The sequence below is a fragment of the Cydia strobilella genome, chromosome 1, assembly GCF_947568885.1.
Source record: "Cydia strobilella chromosome 1, ilCydStro3.1, whole genome shotgun sequence".
NCBI lineage: Eukaryota > Metazoa > Arthropoda > Insecta > Lepidoptera > Tortricidae > Cydia > Cydia strobilella.
In genome coordinates this window covers 2,864,582-2,883,503 of record NC_086041.1, presented here as the reverse complement: position 1 = coordinate 2,883,503, position 18,922 = coordinate 2,864,582, and the positions used below count along the sequence as shown (strand labels likewise).

General features: G+C 36.8%; 1 protein-coding gene across 1 annotated transcript in view; it reads left to right on the top strand.

Annotated features, from left to right (window-relative positions):
- The window catches only part of LOC134748699 (chitinase A-like), a 31,512-nt gene extending 17,772 nt beyond the window's left edge, over window positions 1–13,740 (top strand). The window contains exon 2 of the mRNA XM_063683504.1: window positions 11,788–13,740. Within this exon, the coding sequence (XP_063539574.1) occupies window positions 11,843–13,510 (1,668 nt within the window). The 5' untranslated portion in view covers window positions 11,788–11,842 and the 3' untranslated portion in view covers window positions 13,511–13,740. The remainder of the gene's footprint in view (window positions 1–11,787) is intronic.
- The last annotated feature ends 5,182 nt before the right edge of the window (window positions 13,741–18,922 follow it).

Genomic DNA, 18,922 nt, shown 5'->3' with positions numbered 1-18,922 from the left:
CTCGATCAGAGGGCGCCACTAGTTTTGGCTTACTCTCGTATAGATGGCGTTGACGGTTTCGTTTGTTATTTATAATTTTAACGCATATCAGTGAAAGAACATGGGTCAAAATCATATAAAAATAATTAATGCAAATAAAAAAATCATTTATCCATATTTAAATACATTTTAACGTATTTTTATAAATCTTCATTTTTAGTTTTAAAGTATGTCGATAGATGGCAGTGAATTTAAAGCGGTTACAAAATTTACTATAACAGTACCACTCTATCTTATTATATCCTCTTTGCCTCTAAGAAACCCTTTTTTAATATAAGAAAAAACAAAAAAAAAAAACGAAAAAAATATTTACACGGCTGTAACTCCTAAACCGTGCGTCGTAGCGCAAAAATAATCAAAATTTCATTCCACTTTAAGAAACCCTTAATTTATATTTAAAAAAAAATCTTTATAAGGCTGTATCTCCTAAACCGTGCATCGTAGCGCAAAATAATAAAATTTTCGTTCCATTGCAGTGGACCCTTAGTTAACATTAAACAAAAAAAAAACAGAAAAATATCTTTACAGGGCTGTCTCTCCTAAACCGTGCGTTGAAGCGCAAAAATAATCTAATTTTCGTTCTCGTTTGAAAAACCCGTAAGTAACATTCAAAAAATACAATGAAAAACAAAAAAGAAAACAAAAAATTAAAACATCTTTATAGGGTTGTATCTTTTAAATATTAATAAGGGTTTCTTAAAGTGGAACAAAAATTTAATTATTTTTGCTTTTCGCTCCGACGCACGGTTTAGGAGATACAACCCTATAAACATTTTTTTCTTTGTTTGTTTTCTTTTTAGTTTTTCATTGTGTGTTTTGTATGTTACTTAGGGGCTTTTCAAAGGGGAACGAAAATTAGATTATTTTTGCGCTACAACGCACGGTTTAGGAGATACAACCCTATAAAGATTTTTTATTTTTTTGTTTTCTTCTTTGTTGTTCGATTATGTTTTTTGAATGTTACTTACGGGTTTCTCAAAGAGGAACGAAAATTAGATTAGTTTTGCGCTACAACGCACGATTTATGAGATACAGCCCTGTAATAGGACATTTCGATGCTAGTGCGGAAAGTATGTCATTATTAGATATTTCCGCACGTGTATCGAACGACGTTTTTCAATACAGTTGCGAAAAAATAAGAAAAACAACAAGTAAGGAATTCGAAACTTTTATATTATTAATTCTGTGACATCATTGACATTATGAAGAGGTGTTTTTTTAGCTGGGTGTTATTATTATTGAACCCACTTCAATGAAAGATTTTTTTTTAAATGCATGTTCTATAAGACAATTGTACATATAAAACATTGTACTATTATTACCCAATTATCGTTAATTACGATTATTTGTGTATCGTACATTTATAAAAACAATATCGAATGTTTCCTTTGGAAATTTAAAGCAGAAATAAAAAACGCCTCTCCTTTGACAGGCATTCCGTTCTATTCAGACAACTTATTAAGAACGGTTTTTCAATATTCAATATTTAAAAAAATAGACGTGTTATAATGATGAAGAGGTAAGTAATAAAATATGAAATATTTATATTTTTCGTATTCTTACTTTAACAGTAGGTTTTTATGTTGATTACTGAGTATTGAGTATTGAAATAATCGTTAATAACGATATTTAGGTAATGATAGTACAATGTTTTATATTTGTAAAACAATACAATGTGTATAATGTTGTATGTAGTGGGTTCAATAATAATAACAAAATCCATTCTAGTCGAATAAAAGCTATAAAAACACCTCTTCATAATGTCAATGTCAATAATTAGAGTTTTGAATGATTCACGGTGGTTTCGAAATATCGGGAGCTTACAAATAAAACAAAAGGTAATCACGGTCTATATCCCGGTCAATATAAGTCTAATGTCAATAATGTCACAGAATTAATAATATAAAAGATTCGAATTCCTTACTTGTTGTTTTTCTTATTTTTTCGCAACGGTATTAAAAAACGTCGTTCGATACACGTGCGGAAATGTCATTCTTCGAAAGTATGTAAAGTATGACATACTTTCCGCACTAGCATCGAAATGTACTATTTCTGTTTTTTTTTTGTTTTTTTTTAATGTTAACTAAGGGTCCACTGCAATGGAACGAAAATTTGATTATTTTTGCGCTCCGTCGCACGGTTTAGGAGATACAACCCTATAAAGATTTTTTCTTTCTTTTTCTTTTTAGTTTTTCATTGTGTTTTCTGTATGTTACTTAGGGGTACAAAGGGGAACGAAAATTAGATTGTTTTTGCGCTACAACGCATGGTTTAGGAGATACAGCCCTCTAAAAAAAAAATTTCTGTTTTTTTTTCTTTTTAAATGTTAATTAAGTTGAACGAAAATTTTATTATTTTACTCTACGACCCACGGTTCAGAGGTACAGCCTTATAAAGATTTTTTTGGTTTTTTTTTTTTTTTAATATTACGACGCTCGGCTTAGGAGATACAGCCGTGTAGAGTTTTTTTTTCTTATTGTGTTTCATTGTGTTTTTTGTATATTAAAAGTGTTTTTAAAGGGGAACGAAAATTTTATTATTTTTGCGCTACGACGGACGGGTTAGGAGATACAGCCCTATATTTCTTTTTTTGTATATTTATTTAATATAAAATTCAATATAATATTGTCTTCGGTTACCGCGATAGTTACTCATGAAATAAAAACTATGAAAACGGATTATACAGACTGCAGGAGTGTACAGGCTGGACTGTGAGTGTGGCCTATCATATGTCGGGCAGACGAAACGGAGCATTTCCACTCGGGTGAAGGAACACATAGCTGATGTCAAGCACCGTCGACCTAGGTCTGCTGTCTGTGAGCATGTCATGGATAAAGCCAATCACTCAATCAAGTTTGATAAGCCTCTGGTTCTTGCCAAGGAGAAGCGTTACATACCCAGAATGCTGCGCGAGGCCATTGAGATTAAGAAATATCCAAACTTTAATAGGGAAGATGGCTTTTCTCTACCACCAGCTTGGGATCCTGTAGTCCACCTGATAAAGGAGCAAGCGAGACATAGACTGTGAGACCGTAGTGTTGGATGATGCTGGACATTCTGATGTTTTGAAAAGATGTGTCCCGCCGAGTTTGTTGCCGGTCCCATATTGGGATACCCTCCTACAATTTAGGAGGGAATTAAATCTTCTCGGGTCCGTGGTGTAGGGTTGGAGCCGGCATAGTTTATTTTTATCGCGTATATATATATATCTTTACTTGAAAAATAATTATAGTGTATAACTAGCCTTATGAACCGATTTTGCATGTACAACCAGCCTTAAAGTTTGTAGTCTATGATTGTTCATTATTTTAGTATGTGGGTATTTTTGCATTTTGTAATTTTTCCTCAGTCACCCGTTGACCACGAACGCTGTAAAGAGTTCGAAACGTCGGGATGTATTATAAATTCAATATACGCGATATAATCCGTTTTCATAGTTTTTATTTCATAAAATTCAATAACCAAACTTCAACTTTATATATAAGTAGATATATTTAATATAAAAATTTCAAAATCTAACATAATTTAATAATAGCGTCGTAGCGTAAAATAATAAAATTTTCGTTCAACTTAATTAACATTTAAAAAGAAAAGAAAAAAAAAACAATTTTTTTTTAGAGGGCTGTATCTCCTAAACCGTGCAGCGGAGCGCAAAAATAATCAAATTTTCGTTCCACTAAGAAACCCTTAATTAATATATAAAAAAAAAACCACAAAAAACCTTTATAATTCTGTATCTCCTAAACCGTGTGCCGTAGCGCAAAATAATAAACATTTTCGTTCGCCTGCAGTGGACCCTTAATAAACATTAAAAAAAAAACAAATAGAAAAAAAACAGAAAAAAATATTTACAGGGCTTAAATAATCAAATTTTCGTTCCCTTAACAGAAGCCCTTAAGTGACATACAAAAAACACAATAAATAACATACATCATAAATATACACCATCGTCATAGTTACAATCACATTGTACAGTCAGCTGCAGAGAAAAAATACCACCCCTGTAAAGAAGTTTGTATGCAACGGTGCTAAGCGAATAGTATTGCTGACTGTACATCCTACCTAGTAGTCTTTAATTTACTGTACTACAAAAATAACTTTGTAATGCATACAATTACTATAGTAGACAAACTTAATTTTACGTACGAGTAAGTGCCATACGTTTACTTTTTAGATCTTCTGGGAAGGTCAAAGACCCGACCAAATGTTCAGGCTTATTTTTTTGTGACTATTTAGATACTTAACTTCAACCTGTAAAAATTACAGATTGCCTCACGAACTTTTTGGAGCTCTAAAAAATCTTAAAAAATATAAGGGTTGATTTAGCCCCGCTACCCTGCAGCCAGACCTCCAGTGCTGTGTTAGGGTATGATAGGAGAAGTATCAGGCAAATTTTCAGCTTGCCTCAAGGACCTACTCCAAAATGTCTACCAGCTCTCGGACTACTAAGTAACTACAAATAATCAGTCCACATAACAAACATTTTGTACTCATTTTGAAGTCATAATTACATTAATTTCACGTAATATCGGCATCTAATTTATGTGCACGGTAAACAAACTAATGAATGACAAGAAACCGACCGGGCGAGGTACCTATAGGTATAGATAGATACGAATGCTACGATAGGCTCCCGCGTGCCGCGCCGGCACCTTGACGGACCAGCGCGGCGTATGTATGAATTTCGCGCCTTTTTAAATAGATTTGGCTATAACAATGGAAGCTACACACAGAAATTTCTTACTTTTCATAATATGGTTGCATATATTATTTTATAGTATGAAACTTATCTTTATAGACTTTAATTCAATATTAGACCTTACAGGACAAAAAACGCATATTAAAATTTAAGCAGCAATCCTATTTTTCTAATTTTTCGGCTTTGTCTATTAACTTAAGAATTTAGATATATTATTGTGGATTTTTAAAACTTTAATTCAATATCGACAAAATAATAAGCTAATTTTAGTTTGACAAAGAAGCACGTTAATTTTTTTTCTAAAAATGTAACAGTTTAAAGAGTCATACATAATTTAAACGATGAAGCTTAAACTTTGCACTTTAATTCAATATTCAAAAAGCATCAATCAAAATATATAAATACCTAATTTATACCTAACGCTCGTTCTAACTTTTCGTCTTAAATTACAAATATGCTTAAAAACATGTCCCCTGCCATATAAGCATCACTTTTCCTTCTTTAGAATTATCATAACTTTAAGGTCAAAAATAAGGTCCCACTATCGGTCTAAGTTGGAAAATGGACCAACATTGCAAAACACTGTATTTGGGTATGTTGTGGGAGGTAAAGTGGATTGTTTGAAATCTTCATGCCGCGTCTCAAATGCCACTTTGGTATCAAATTTTGTTGCCTGTGGAAATAGAAATGATAAATTAGAAAATATTATGGAACAATTTTGGCTCTCCGAGAAAATTCCGGGAGAACCTGCAATAAATATTGACAAAAATAGGCAAACTAGTGAGTTTATAAAAGCAGAAGAAATATTTCAGAAAACAGTAAAATTAGAAAATAATAAATTTCAAGTGGACTTACCCTTGAGTGCTCCTATGAGTGAACTTGAACTCGGTGATTCCTTCTCTGCTGCCCTGCAAAGATTCCTATGTTTGGAAAGAAAGTTTAAAAACAATCCACATTACTTCGAACAATATAAAATGTTTATAAAAGAGTACCTGGAATTGGGGCATGCCAAGATTGTAGATATAAATGACTATGACATATATAATGGTGCTGTCTACTTTCTTTCACATCATGCTGTGCTAAATGAAGCTAGTAAAACTACAAAGTTAAGGGTAGTGTATAACGGAAGCATGAATACAAAAAATAATAAATCTTTAAACCAAGTCATGCTGAACGGCCCAGTGGTCCAAAATGAACTTTTCGATATATTAGTTCTTTCACGCACGTATCTATATACGTTAATATGCGACATTGCAAAAATGTTTAGAAATATTTTTATAAATGATGAGCAAAAAAGCTTACAAAACATACTCTGGCGTGACAATCCGTCGGAGCCTATTAAGTGCTTGCAGTTGCAGACAGTTACATACGGGTTAAAATCATCTACATTCTTGAGCACTCGCTGCTTGATAGAGCTTGCATCTAGGTACGAAAAAGAATATCCCTTGGCTGCAAAAGCTATAAGGCAAAATACTTACGTTGACGATGTTATCGGCGGTGCTGATGATGTAGACTCTCTAAAACTAAATTCTGTCTTACCTGCGCAGCAGCTTGACACCTGGAAAAAATTACTGAAACAGTTAAATGACATGGATAAAATAGAAATAAAAAGATGTTTAAATGTTAAAGATATTGTAAAAGTAGAACTGATAGGATACTCAGATGCCTCATTCAAAGCCTATGGTTGTTGCTTATATCTGAGAGTAACAGACAAAAATAATAAAATGAGTGTAGACCTACTGTGCTCCAAATCTCGAGTCGCACCCCTAGGTAAGGTACTTACCATTCCACAGCTTGAGGCAAATGCGGCCTTGTTATTAGCTAAATTGGTAAATAAGGTCAGCAAAACATTGAGTTCTCGATTTGAGCACAACACAATATTGTTTAGTGACTCTCAAATTGTTCTTGCATGGATCAATAATCCACCTAAAGGTAATACATACATATATAACAGGGTAAGACAGATACATACCTTAACAGCATCCGCTATGTGGAGCTATGTCAAAACTTCAGAGAATCCCGCAGACTTTTTATCTCGAGGGCTGTCTCCGGAGAAACTAAAATCTCAGGCCTTGTGGTTTCATGGGCCACCATGTTTATTAGATCCAAATTTTGATATAAAAACGTGTCCTACTAAATATGAGTTACCAATAAAGACTGTCTTAGTACAAATTAACCAAGATAATGATACTAACAAAGACTGCCTAGATTTATTAAATAGATATTCAGACATCAATAAACTTCAACGCGTTGTAGCCTATATGCTCCGCTTTTGCAATAACTGTAAAAAACCCAATGACAAAATTACTGGTACCCTGACACCACAAGACTTAAATAATTCTATGATTGTCATAATAAGACAAACTCAAAGACACTTCTTTGCAAAAGAAATTGACTGTTTATTGAAAGATATTCCAATCAAGACTGGTTTAAGTGGCTTACACCCCTTCCTAGATCAGAATTTAATTCTGAGGACTGGTGGTAGGTTACAAAATGCGAATAATATTTCATATGACAAAATGCATCCTATTATAATGCCAAAAGCTTGTCACATAACCCGCTTACTTATACATAGGGAACACTTAAGATTATTACATGCTGGTGCCAAACTAGTGCTAAGTTCATTAAGCCAAAAATACTCAATAATAAATGGCATTAGACAAGTTAAAAATGTCCTATTAAAATGTGTAAAATGTTTTCAACTGAAAGCTGCAGCTGCTAAGCAATTAATGGGTTCCTTACCTGCTCAAAGAGTAACAGCTGCACGTCCCTTTGAAGTTACTGGAGTAGACTTCTGCGGACCATTCAACCTGAAAGTAGACAGGATCAGAAAACCATTAATAACCAAATCTTATATAGCTATCTTTGTCTGTTTTACTACTAAAGCAGTACATGCAGAATTAGTAAGCGACTTAACTACAGAGGCATTCTTGGCATGCCTCAAAAGGTTTATAGCTAGGCGAGGAGTTCCTAAACAAATATTTTCAGACAATGCCAAGACATTTAAAGGAGCTTCTAATAAACTAAAAGAGCTTTATGACTTGACTTCCACAGAGGCTCACCGCCAAAAAGTTGACAGTTTTTGCTGCAACAACTATATAAATTTTAAATTCATCCCTAGTTACTCTCCTGAATTTGGAGGTCTGTGGGAGGCAAGTGTCAAAAGTCTTAAATATCACCTAAAAAGGGTAGTTGGAAATGTAATATTTACCTTTCAAGAATTTTACACGGTGATCACTCAGGTCGAAGCAGTGTTAAATTCTAGGCCTTTGTTGCCAATAAGTGCGGAGACCAGCGATTACAGATATTTAACGCCTGGGCATTTCCTTATAGGTGCACCGTTAACCAGCCTTCCAGAAGTTGATCATACCAATGCAAATGTAAATAGATTAAAATTTTGGAAAATTGTAGAGAAATTAAAACAAGACTTTTGGAAGTTATGGTCAAAGGATTACCTTACCCAACTTCAAAACCGCCCTAAATGGAGGCATTTTCAGCCCAATTTAAAGGAGGGTGATTTAGTCATTGTTAGGACAGATAATACTGCTCCATTAGAATGGCCGATGGCTAGAATTGTAAAGGTCATACCAGGACCTGATGGTAGAGTAAGAGTGGCAGAGGTAAAGATGGCTGGCTCTGGAAAAATATTTCTGCGCTCTTATAGAAAGCTATGTCCTTTACCCATTAATGACAATTAATTAAGTTATTTTTAAGGCATATGTTATGCAATTTTTATGTTTTGATTTCTTTTTGGGGCATATTCTGGCCGCCCCAACTATGTTCAAGAACAAAAAGTTAATTATATTTTCATGTTGTCTATGACCAAACTGTTATGGCAACACTTTTTTCCTTCAACTTTCTTCTTAAACAATCATGGCCATCGCATGTTGTTACGGGTTGCAAATAATTTGTGTTTTTACATAATACAAGTGTTAAAAGTTCATTCCATGTTTTATTTACATTACAATTAGCATTAGAAAAAAGATCTTGACACGTACTTTTTATAACAAACGCTTTAAAAAAAAACTATTACTCATGAAGGCAAAATAATGTAAATGATCGTATTTATTTATAAGTAAATGTTACATATTAGCCGTGACTTTTATTTTAAGTGCTTTTTAATAAATATAATGTTTTTTTTATGCTAATAAAACGCAGTACCTGATTTTTTTATGTTATTTTACGATGACCTGTTTTGAATATGCTCATATATGACTGTGTAATTACAAGCTTGTTTTATTTTTGTATTTTAATGTAGAAGGTAAACCACAACGTGCTGTAAGATAGTGACTATTGTTATTGCAATTGATGAATTGATGTCAATAACCTTATGAGTGCGTCAGATCAAAAAATAATTGCAGCTTATCCTCCTAAGTCCCAAGGTCCTCTATAGTACCAAAGATAGATATAACTCCGTAATAGATGGATACAGTCTAAAGAAAAACCGTGCCTCGAAAATCACGAAAATTTGACTCTCGATCAGATGGCGCTCGATTTGGCCTACTCTCGTATAGAGGGCGTTGACGGTTTCGTTTGTTATTTAACAATTTTAACGCATATCGGTGAAAGAACATGGGTTAAAATCATAAAAATAATTAATGTAAATAAAAAAAGAACCATTTATCCATATTTAAATACATTTTATAAATCTTCATTTTTAGTTTTAAAGTGTGTCGATAGATGGCAGTGAATTTACTGTGGTTACAAAATTTACTATGACAGTACCGCTCTATAATATTATATCCTCTTTGATAGTACTTACTAGCGACCCGGCTTCGCACGAGTAGGTCAACAAATTTACACAAAACCTTTACAAATTATACATATAATAAATAAATCAATAAAAAATAAAAATCATTTAATTCAGAAAACATAGAAAACATAATATGGTTAGTAACTCCTTACTTAAGAACTAAATATTATTAAAAGGAAAGGAAAACTAAACTAAAATAAAATAAAATTAAAATTACAAAACAAAAAACAAAAACATATAAGATGCTACCACCCCCTCCGCCGCTTCATGCATCCCGTGAACTCCTTCTCATAACATGCAGATCCATGAAGCGGCCGAGGACGGGCGAGTCCAGCCTGTCCGCGATCATCTGCAGGATGCTGTTGCCGCTCCCTCGCACACGTCGTATAACGGACGCCGACTTTTTGCGTATTATAAAAATAATAATAAAAAAAAAATTGCATAAAAATCGTCGACGGCCGCATTTGCAAACATGCCCGACGCGCTGCAATAGCGAGGGAGCCGCATCAGGGCCCTGAATGCGTTATTGTATTGCACTCTTAGTGCATTGTACGCCCGCTGCTTAAAACTGACCCATAGACCACTCGTGTAAAAACTTTGGCAGTGGAAATATAAACCTTCCTCTTGAATCACTCTATCTACCTATCCTACCTACCTATCTATCTCTATCTAATTCGGACGGGCACCGCCGTGGCGGGGTGGCCTAGGGGTTCATGGCGTTAGCCGCGATAGCTAAAGACGCCGGTTCGAATCCGGCCTTCACCACTGGAGGGCTTCGTCACTTTTTATTTAATATATGACATCTATTACAGTTTTCACTCTATTTATTTAAAAAATCGAATAAAAATCCATTGCGTAGTTTTAAAGATACATAGGCACAGACGGACAGACAGCGGAAATCGACTTTGTTTTATACTATGTAGTGATTCGGTTCGATGAAATTTAAACCATGATTCAATTGGAACTTGCATTTCTCTTATTTCTTTGAATTTTCAAACAAATAAACATCGACTCTATTCCCTGCGCGTTAGGTTCAAATTTCAGTGGATTTTTTTTTGTTTCTCATTTGTATGGCTGGGCCTTAGGAGGTTATAGTACGTACAGTCAGAATCAAAAATAGCGGATTACACTACACCAAAAGTATTAACAATTCTTTAAAAGATTAACAAAAAACCGGCCAAGTGCGAGTCGGATTCGGCACGAACGGTTCCTTAACATTACGCATTCTGTTCCTCTACCAGATATATCGGAACGGCCGAGGTGCTCGGAAATATCTGAAAACATAACTAGAGCCTTGACAATAGAGGCGTGTTTAGATATTTGTGAGCACCTTGGCCGCTCCGATATATCTAATAAATAAATAAATATTGTAGGACATTCTTACACATTGACTAAGTCCCACGGTAAGCCCAAGGAGGCTCGTGTTATGGGAACTCAGACAACGATATATATAATATATAAATACATAGAAAACACCCATGACTCAGGAACAAATAAATGCCCTTACCGACCATGGACCATGGATTCGAACCCAGGACCATCGGCTTCACAGGCCCTCACTACCCACTAGGCCAGACCGGTCGTCATTATCTGATGGCGACTATACAAGACAGGATCACAGGACTGTGATAACACTACCTATTTTAGGTTTAATCAAAAACTCAGTTTAATAAAATTAAGTTTTAGTTAAAACGCGCTTCAATAATTTAGATTATTCAATAAGATGTCTAATTCCAGTTTAAAATGAAAAATAAATTTGTTAGTTTTGTTAAATGCCTACGTTGTTTCATACATTTTTAGTCAGTGACAAATTTAAATTTAATTCTATCTATCTAGATTCTAATTTGATAATTCAGAACTAATTAATTTAAAGAAACTTTGTAAATATAAATGATTCAACATTTAGTAGTAGGCATTTAAAATAGTTGATTTATGTTCTAACGAAAGGAAACACTCAAGAGATAACAAATGCGTTGTTTCATTCCTTAGTCATCGTCCATTAGCCTAAAAGGAAAATCAAAATACATAATTAATTAAAAAAACAAAACACTTTTTGTCACCTTGGCCGCTTTACAAATTTAACCGTGATACAAAACTGTGCTAATGATATTTATTTCGTATCTAAAATCGCTCCAGCATGTACTTTCTACCGCAGAATCTTTATGGCTGACGCTCTAAACAATACAGCCTACACATTCGCCATATAGGTTCTGCGGTGCAGTATTGATACAGGCTCTCGTACTAGCGGTTGGCCTACTAATATCAGAGTATATAAAAGATCCGTCTCAATATGCAGGTTCAGTTCGTGCCGTCGCTTAACGAAGTTCGCGCGTTGAACTTTGGGACCGGTTATGGGGTATCCAGTGGCATTAGTCATCGCGGCGCTGGCGCTAGCGCACGCCGCCCCGCCGGGGAAGCCTTCCCTCGGCTGGGGAGAGCGCACCTTCGCCATCGTGGAAGTCAATCAAGCAGCCACAGCGTACAATCAGCTCGTCAAGCGCCACGATGCTGCCGTCGTCTCCGTCACGTGGAACGTCTGGTCTGGCGACGCCGCCGACAAATCCAGGGTACTTCTCAACGGACAGGAATACTGGTCGGGATCCGGACAGTCCACGGGCTCAGCTTCTTTCAAAGTCAAGAAGGGAGGACGCTACCAAATGGTTGTAGAATTATGCAACAAGGACGGATGCAGCTCTAGCGACCCTACTGAAATCGTTGTCGCCGATACTGATGGAAGCCATTTGCCCCCGTTAGATTACAGCATGGGAGAAAGGAATAAGCCTTTCAAGCAGACTTCCGGGAAAGTAGTTGGAGCGTATTTTGTTGAATGGGGCGTGTATCCCAGGAAATTCCCCGTGGATAGAGTACCTGTGCCCAATCTGAGCCATCTCTTGTACGGTTTCATCCCAATTTGCGGTGGTGACGGTATCAACGACAGTCTGAAGGAGATCGAGGGAAGTTTCCAAGCTCTACAGCGTTCTTGCAGTGGTCGCGAGGATTTCAAAGTATCCATCCACGATCCTTGGGCCGCTCTGCAAAAGCCTCAGAAGGGACTCTCGGGATGGAACGAGCCTTACAAGGGTAACTTCGGCCAGCTGATGTCTCTTAAACAGGCCCGCCCAGACTTGAAGATCCTGCCTTCCGTTGGTGGCTGGACTCTGGCTGATCCCTTCTTCTTCTTCGACGATAAAGTCAAGCGTGACCGCTTCGTAGCATCAGTCAAGGATTTCCTCCAGACTTGGAAGTTCTTCGATGGCGTCGATATCGACTGGGAATTCCCCGGAGGCAAGGGAGCCAACCCTCATTTAGGAGGTCCCAAGGATGGTGAAGTCTACGTTACTCTCATGAAGGAACTGCGCGGTATGCTGAACGAACTCTCCGCTGAAACTGGTAAGAAATACGAGCTGACATCGGCCATCAGCGCCGGCTGGGACAAGATCCAAGTTGTCAACTACAAAGAGGCTCAGCAATACATGGACCATATCTTCTTTATGAGTTACGACTTTAAAGGCGCTTGGTCTAACGATACGCTTGGACACCAGACTGCTTTACACGCGCCGGCTTGGAATCCTAAGGAAACTTACACCACAGACTTCGGTACGAAGGTGCTGCTTGCTCAAGGAGTGAATCCTAAGAAGATCGTCGTCGGCGTCGCAATGTACGGCCGAGGTTGGACCGGCGTGCACGGTTACGAGGACCCGAAGAATCCCTTCCTTGGAAACGCTACAGGGCCCTGCAAGGGTTCATGGCAAGACGGAGTCGTTGACTACAGAGATATAGCCAATGGAATAGCGCAAGGGAAATGGGAGTACACTTACGACAACGTCGCGGAGGCTCCTTACGTATTCAGAAAAGAGACGGGCGATCTCATAACTTATGATGACGCAAGGTCGGTCATTGCCAAGGGCAAATATGTGAGGGCGAATAAACTCGGTGGGTTATTCGCTTGGGAAATAGACGCTGACAACGGTGATATCTTGAACGCAATGAATCAAGGTCTAGGTAATAATGCGTTTTAATTGACCTGAGCGGCTATGATATCTCCAGACGCCAGATAGTATCTTTCGTCTCTTTTTCACAATACTATTTAGAAAGAGATGGGTCTATCACGCGCAATTCGTGCAGTGAGATTCGTGAAGAACTGTATGTGATCGTAATTTTAAGTAGTTCTAAGTAGTGTTAAGAACGACTGTAATTATTTATAATAATGTTTCGCGACTGCAAAATGAAACATAAATGCTGAAAGGTTTGTGTGTTTTTAATTAATTTCCTTAAAGCAAAGAACAAAGAACTAATTAGTTTAATAGTGAAAAAAGTGGCTGCTTGCAAAACAAATCGTTTGAGAGCATACACAGGGATGTGAGTATAGTTACGTTGATTTTATACGAAAATGGACTTTATTATCATGTTGTAAAGCTTAAATTCGTACAGCCATGCTTTTTTCCAAGTGGATATGTTTTTACAAAGTTTGAAGCTATTTAAGCAGTGAATATTAACTTAAGCATGCAATTGTGAAAAAAAAGTGGAATAGAATTAAAATCGTCTAATAAAGTACAATGTTCTGTAATTTGGTAGGTATAATCTTTAAGATTTTGAATTTAGATTTGGAATCAAACGTTAGGTACATTTCTAAATAATTTAGTGTGATAAATTTGCAAACAATGTCTACAAACATTTTACGTGACAGTTTCTCCATATAAAAATGAACTGTCAACAAGACCATTATTCGACGCGAGATTAGGGTAGACCGAAGCGAATCGGATCACAGGGCGAATCGAATCGGACTTAAAAAAAAAAAATGCTTATGTATGGCATCGCAGGAGAGACGCACGGGGCAATGGTAGTGCACCGGGCGTCTCACCGGGTTTTTCATCATGATCCGATTCGCTCTTTACCTAATCCGATGTGACTCAATCTACTATATAGATCGAAAGCCAAGTGTATATGAAAGCAAATTACAAGCCCTACCGCAGATCAGACGTACTTTTTTAAACAGAAATTTGAATCTTCACCAATCAAGCAAAAATGTGACGTTTTCAATCAAAAGGTACCACATTGTCGCTTACCATAAGGACGAAAATGGCTTGTATCTTTATTGTGTCTTTATATGAAAAACCTGTCAGAGCGTCCTTATGGCAAGCGACAATGTGGTACCTTTTGCTTGAAAACGACACAAATAAGCTTGAAGTTAGCTTCAAGACTCGAAGTTGCTGGCAAACCCATTATGTCAGTAGAAAAAGGCGCAAAATTAAATTTTTTTTATGGGAGGACAACCCTTCGCAACCACATTTTTTAAAGGAAATGGCTTGCCAAGCTATAGCTTCAACTCACAAAACTAATCTAAATTTTATTTAATGCTTTAAAAGTGACATTCAATTCAATTAAAAAATGGGGCATTTTCTATGAAAAAGGATCTTATTGTCGATGGCGCTTACGCCGCACGCCGCACAACGTCGCGCGGCATTGTATTTATATCGGAGCATCGTTTATAATGGCGTAAGCGCCATCGACAATAAGGTCCCTTTTTATAGAAAATACCACAAATAATCCCTCTATTCTATTAGTACATTTAAAAATGTTTACGGCCTAGGGAAACTATAAAATAAACAAAGTATAGAAAAACATTTGTTCCGATATGTTTCACCAAAGATAGATATAACTCCGTAATAGATAGATACAGTCTAAGGAAAAAACGTGCCTCGAAAATCAAGAAAATTTGATTCTCGTTCAGAGGGCGCTACTAGTTTTGGCCTACAGTCGTATAGATGGCGTTGACGGTTTCGTTTGTTATTTAACAATCTTAACGCATATCAGTGAAAGAACATGGGTCAAAATCATAAAAATAATTAATGCAAATAAAAAAAATCATTTATCTATATATAAATACATTCTATCGTATTTTTATAAATCTTCATTTCTAGTTTTAAAGTGTGTCGACAGATGGCAGTGAATTTACTGGGGTTACAAAATTTACTATGACAGTACCGCTCTAGTATAAGTTACTCTGGTTTCACTATGTCAACAACAACTTCCCTATGGTATCGACTAGTATCGAGTAAAGGTATGCATGTTAGCAGAGATTAGTAAATAGTAAACACTTTCAATATTAATGCAAAATCTAGAGCGTTTTAATTAACACAGTCCGATCTGATGATACAAGGAAGCAAAAGGTATAAAAGTGCCTTTTTAGTGTTCCGTACCCAAAGGGTAAAAACGGGACCCTATTACTAAGACTCTGCTGTCTGTCTGTCTGTCTGTCTGTATGTCTGTCTATATGTCTCTATCTCCGTCTGTCACCAGGCTGTATCTCATGAACCGTGATAGCTAGACAGTTGAAATTTTCACAGATGATTTATTTATTGTTGTAATAATACAACAGCCAAATTTTTCATGTGATTTCGAAGTTAGTCCCATAGTTATTGTAAACGCTTTGACCAACGATAAACACTGTAAAGTTATCCTGCGATGTAAATAGTAAAGGAAATGATGATGACAGTAAAGGGGCCAACTGACTATCAGTCCGCCGGACGATATCGGCCTGCCAGTTGTTCAGAACTGTCAAATTTTTGTTCTAACTGACAGGCCGATATTGTCCGGCGGACTGATAGTCAGTGGACCCCTTAAAGGAAATTTACACGTTTACAATAATTGTTTAATATTTAAGAAAAAAATACTATTCACTCTTGTCGTTTTTCTGAATGTCCATAATAATATACATATGTTGCCAGCAGCAGTATACGAGAAAAGTATGGAGTGACCTCTCTTTATTGTTTACCTGTCTCTGACGTAGGTATGATGGTATCGTGCCCGCATGTGGACAATGTTAACACACGTATCTACACGTAGGTGCGGACGGGTTAATATTTTAACAGCTGTATTTAAACTGAGTTAAAATTGCGAAACTAAACTTTAGAGTCCGCAGCAATCTCGGTTCTCCATACAAACGTAGTTACGCTCTCATTTCAAAACGACTACCTAGACTTCTCTGAAACTTTGTACTTACTTACAATAAGCAGGATAAGGTTTATCTAGTCTTGTAATTAGTTTATGTAATAGCTTAAAAAATACAGTGAATTTAAGTTTTTCGTACAAAACTTGTTCTTGCTCTATTTCTTTATTTTTATAAACTGAAGCTATACAGTAGAACCGAGGGGACCTAGCAAAAAAAGCGTCTTAAACGGAATGTCGTAAGGATGACTCACGTTAGACCGGGCCGGAGCTTCCGGCGCTTACTTTTCTATAACATGACAGGTGATCGTGATGCTTTCCATAGAAAACCAAGCGCCGGAAGCTCCGGCCCGGTCACGGCCCGGTCTAACGTGAGTCATCCTTTAATCGTGAAAAAGCTAGTATTCCTCATGTCATTTGTTTATTTAGAATGGAAGACACAACAAAGATTATAGGTAAATCAACAATAGGGTACTTAACATAATTTTACCTACATAATTGTAATATTTTTGTAAGATAAATAAATTCTGTTTATGTTGGTATTAAATAACAATAATTTCTGTTTTACTTAAAGTAAGTAATTGTGACGTTTTCAACCAAAAGGTACCACATTGTCGCTTGTTGATAAGGTTGATTTCTAATTGAAGCTATATGGAAATAGCGCCTTACTGACAAGCGACAATAAGTACCCTTTTGGTTGAAAATGGCACAAAATTTTTAAATTTAGTTAGACGTAGAGATTTGGATGCATTTGCTCTAATACGATTTTCTATACCTATAATTTAATTTATGGATCGCGTTTTCGCGATTTGTCTTATTTATCTGCCACAACTAACAACGCTGAGCATGAGCTGAGCATTTGACAAAATTGGAGGCCTATCCTGCTGGTTATGAGCGTCAGGGCTACAAACTTATCTGGACAGGCGGAGGTGTCGCCAGAATCGCGTCCCCTTGCGTCATATTAGTACGCCATGGTTAGTCCCATATTTTTTCACCCGCATACATAAGTTGGTAACATTGTACGACGATGCAAGGTGGGTAATTATAACATATAATTTTAGATGGCGTATTAAGCGGGACGCAAATGAAAACAGGCCTAAATTTGCAGGGATCAACGTAAAATAGCGTATTATTCGGGAAATCGTATCAAATGCGGGTTTTACTATACTTATAAACTAATTACAGAACTGGATATACCTCATATTATTGTAAAGCCTGACCAGTAATATATGATCATTGTCAAGAGGGCGCTGTTCATTCTCATGTATAGGGTGACAGTTCAGTATAGTATGAAAAAATTAGTACCAGTGAAATTCCGCAACATGGCGCGTGATCATATATTCCTGGTCAGGATTTATGTGAAAAGTTTCATTACAATCCAACACGTAGTTTTAAAATGAGAACGAAACTCCGTTTCCGTGAAATTCGGCCGAGCTTGCTCCGGCCTCACTTAGCCTAGTCAGGAGCAACCCTGACTTATTATTCGCTGAATGTACAACTGGCGCTGCCCTCATTTTGTAGGTTTTTTCACGGTAAAATAGCATTAATGTGCGACACTGTATAAGATTACGTGTGTTTGTGACAATAGGGAGCGTGCATAAACTGTAGGGGGCAGCACAGGAGACGTCAGATTTTTGGCGCGAGGCGTAAATGTGTAGTTTATGCTTCCAAAGTAGCCCACAAGATGGCAGCACTTGCTTCGGCGTGAAGTGTCATTGTACATGTGATGTACATGTTTATGGTTCCGATTCAGGCCACAAGATAGCAGACCCTCCAACGCGCACGGTCCCTATACTTCTCCCTCCACAGACTTCGCATCTTGCCAATATTATCAAACAAAACAACTTTGCCAGCTTAATATTTGACAGGCAATCTTGTACAGTCGCCATCAGATATATCGGAGCGGCCGAGGTGCTCACAAATAACGCGCCTCTATTGTCAAGGCGGTAGAGTGCGTGTTTAGTTATTTTTGAGCACCTCGGCCGCTCCGATATATCCAATGGCGACTGTACATTTTAGATAGTGGTTCTGAGTTTGGGTGTGACAACTCACGATATCTTTATAGGATCTTAGAAGTTCAATTCAAATGTATGGACCACGATATAATTTGCCATACGTAGGTAAATAGTACATAATGTATAATAATAGATAATCGAACATGAACGCACGTTTATCGCGTGATAAATAGACAAAGCAACCTCTTCATGTCAAGTTTAAGTGGTTACTGAAGGAGTCGAATGCTTTATCTTATGTATTGTGACTTTCGTCAAGGCCCTAAAATACAGGCTGATTTTGTTTTGTCATAATCCTGCCGCTTCTTTCCGCCATTGCTCTATACGACAACATTTCCATTATCACTTCTTAGATAGCTGGCAGTCCTGTGCGTTTCCCCAGAAACTTCTTGCCTCGCCCAGTAAAACTGTGGTTATGGCTAAAAGTTGATAAAACACAACCTATAGGTATATGCCAGCAGCTGTCTTGGA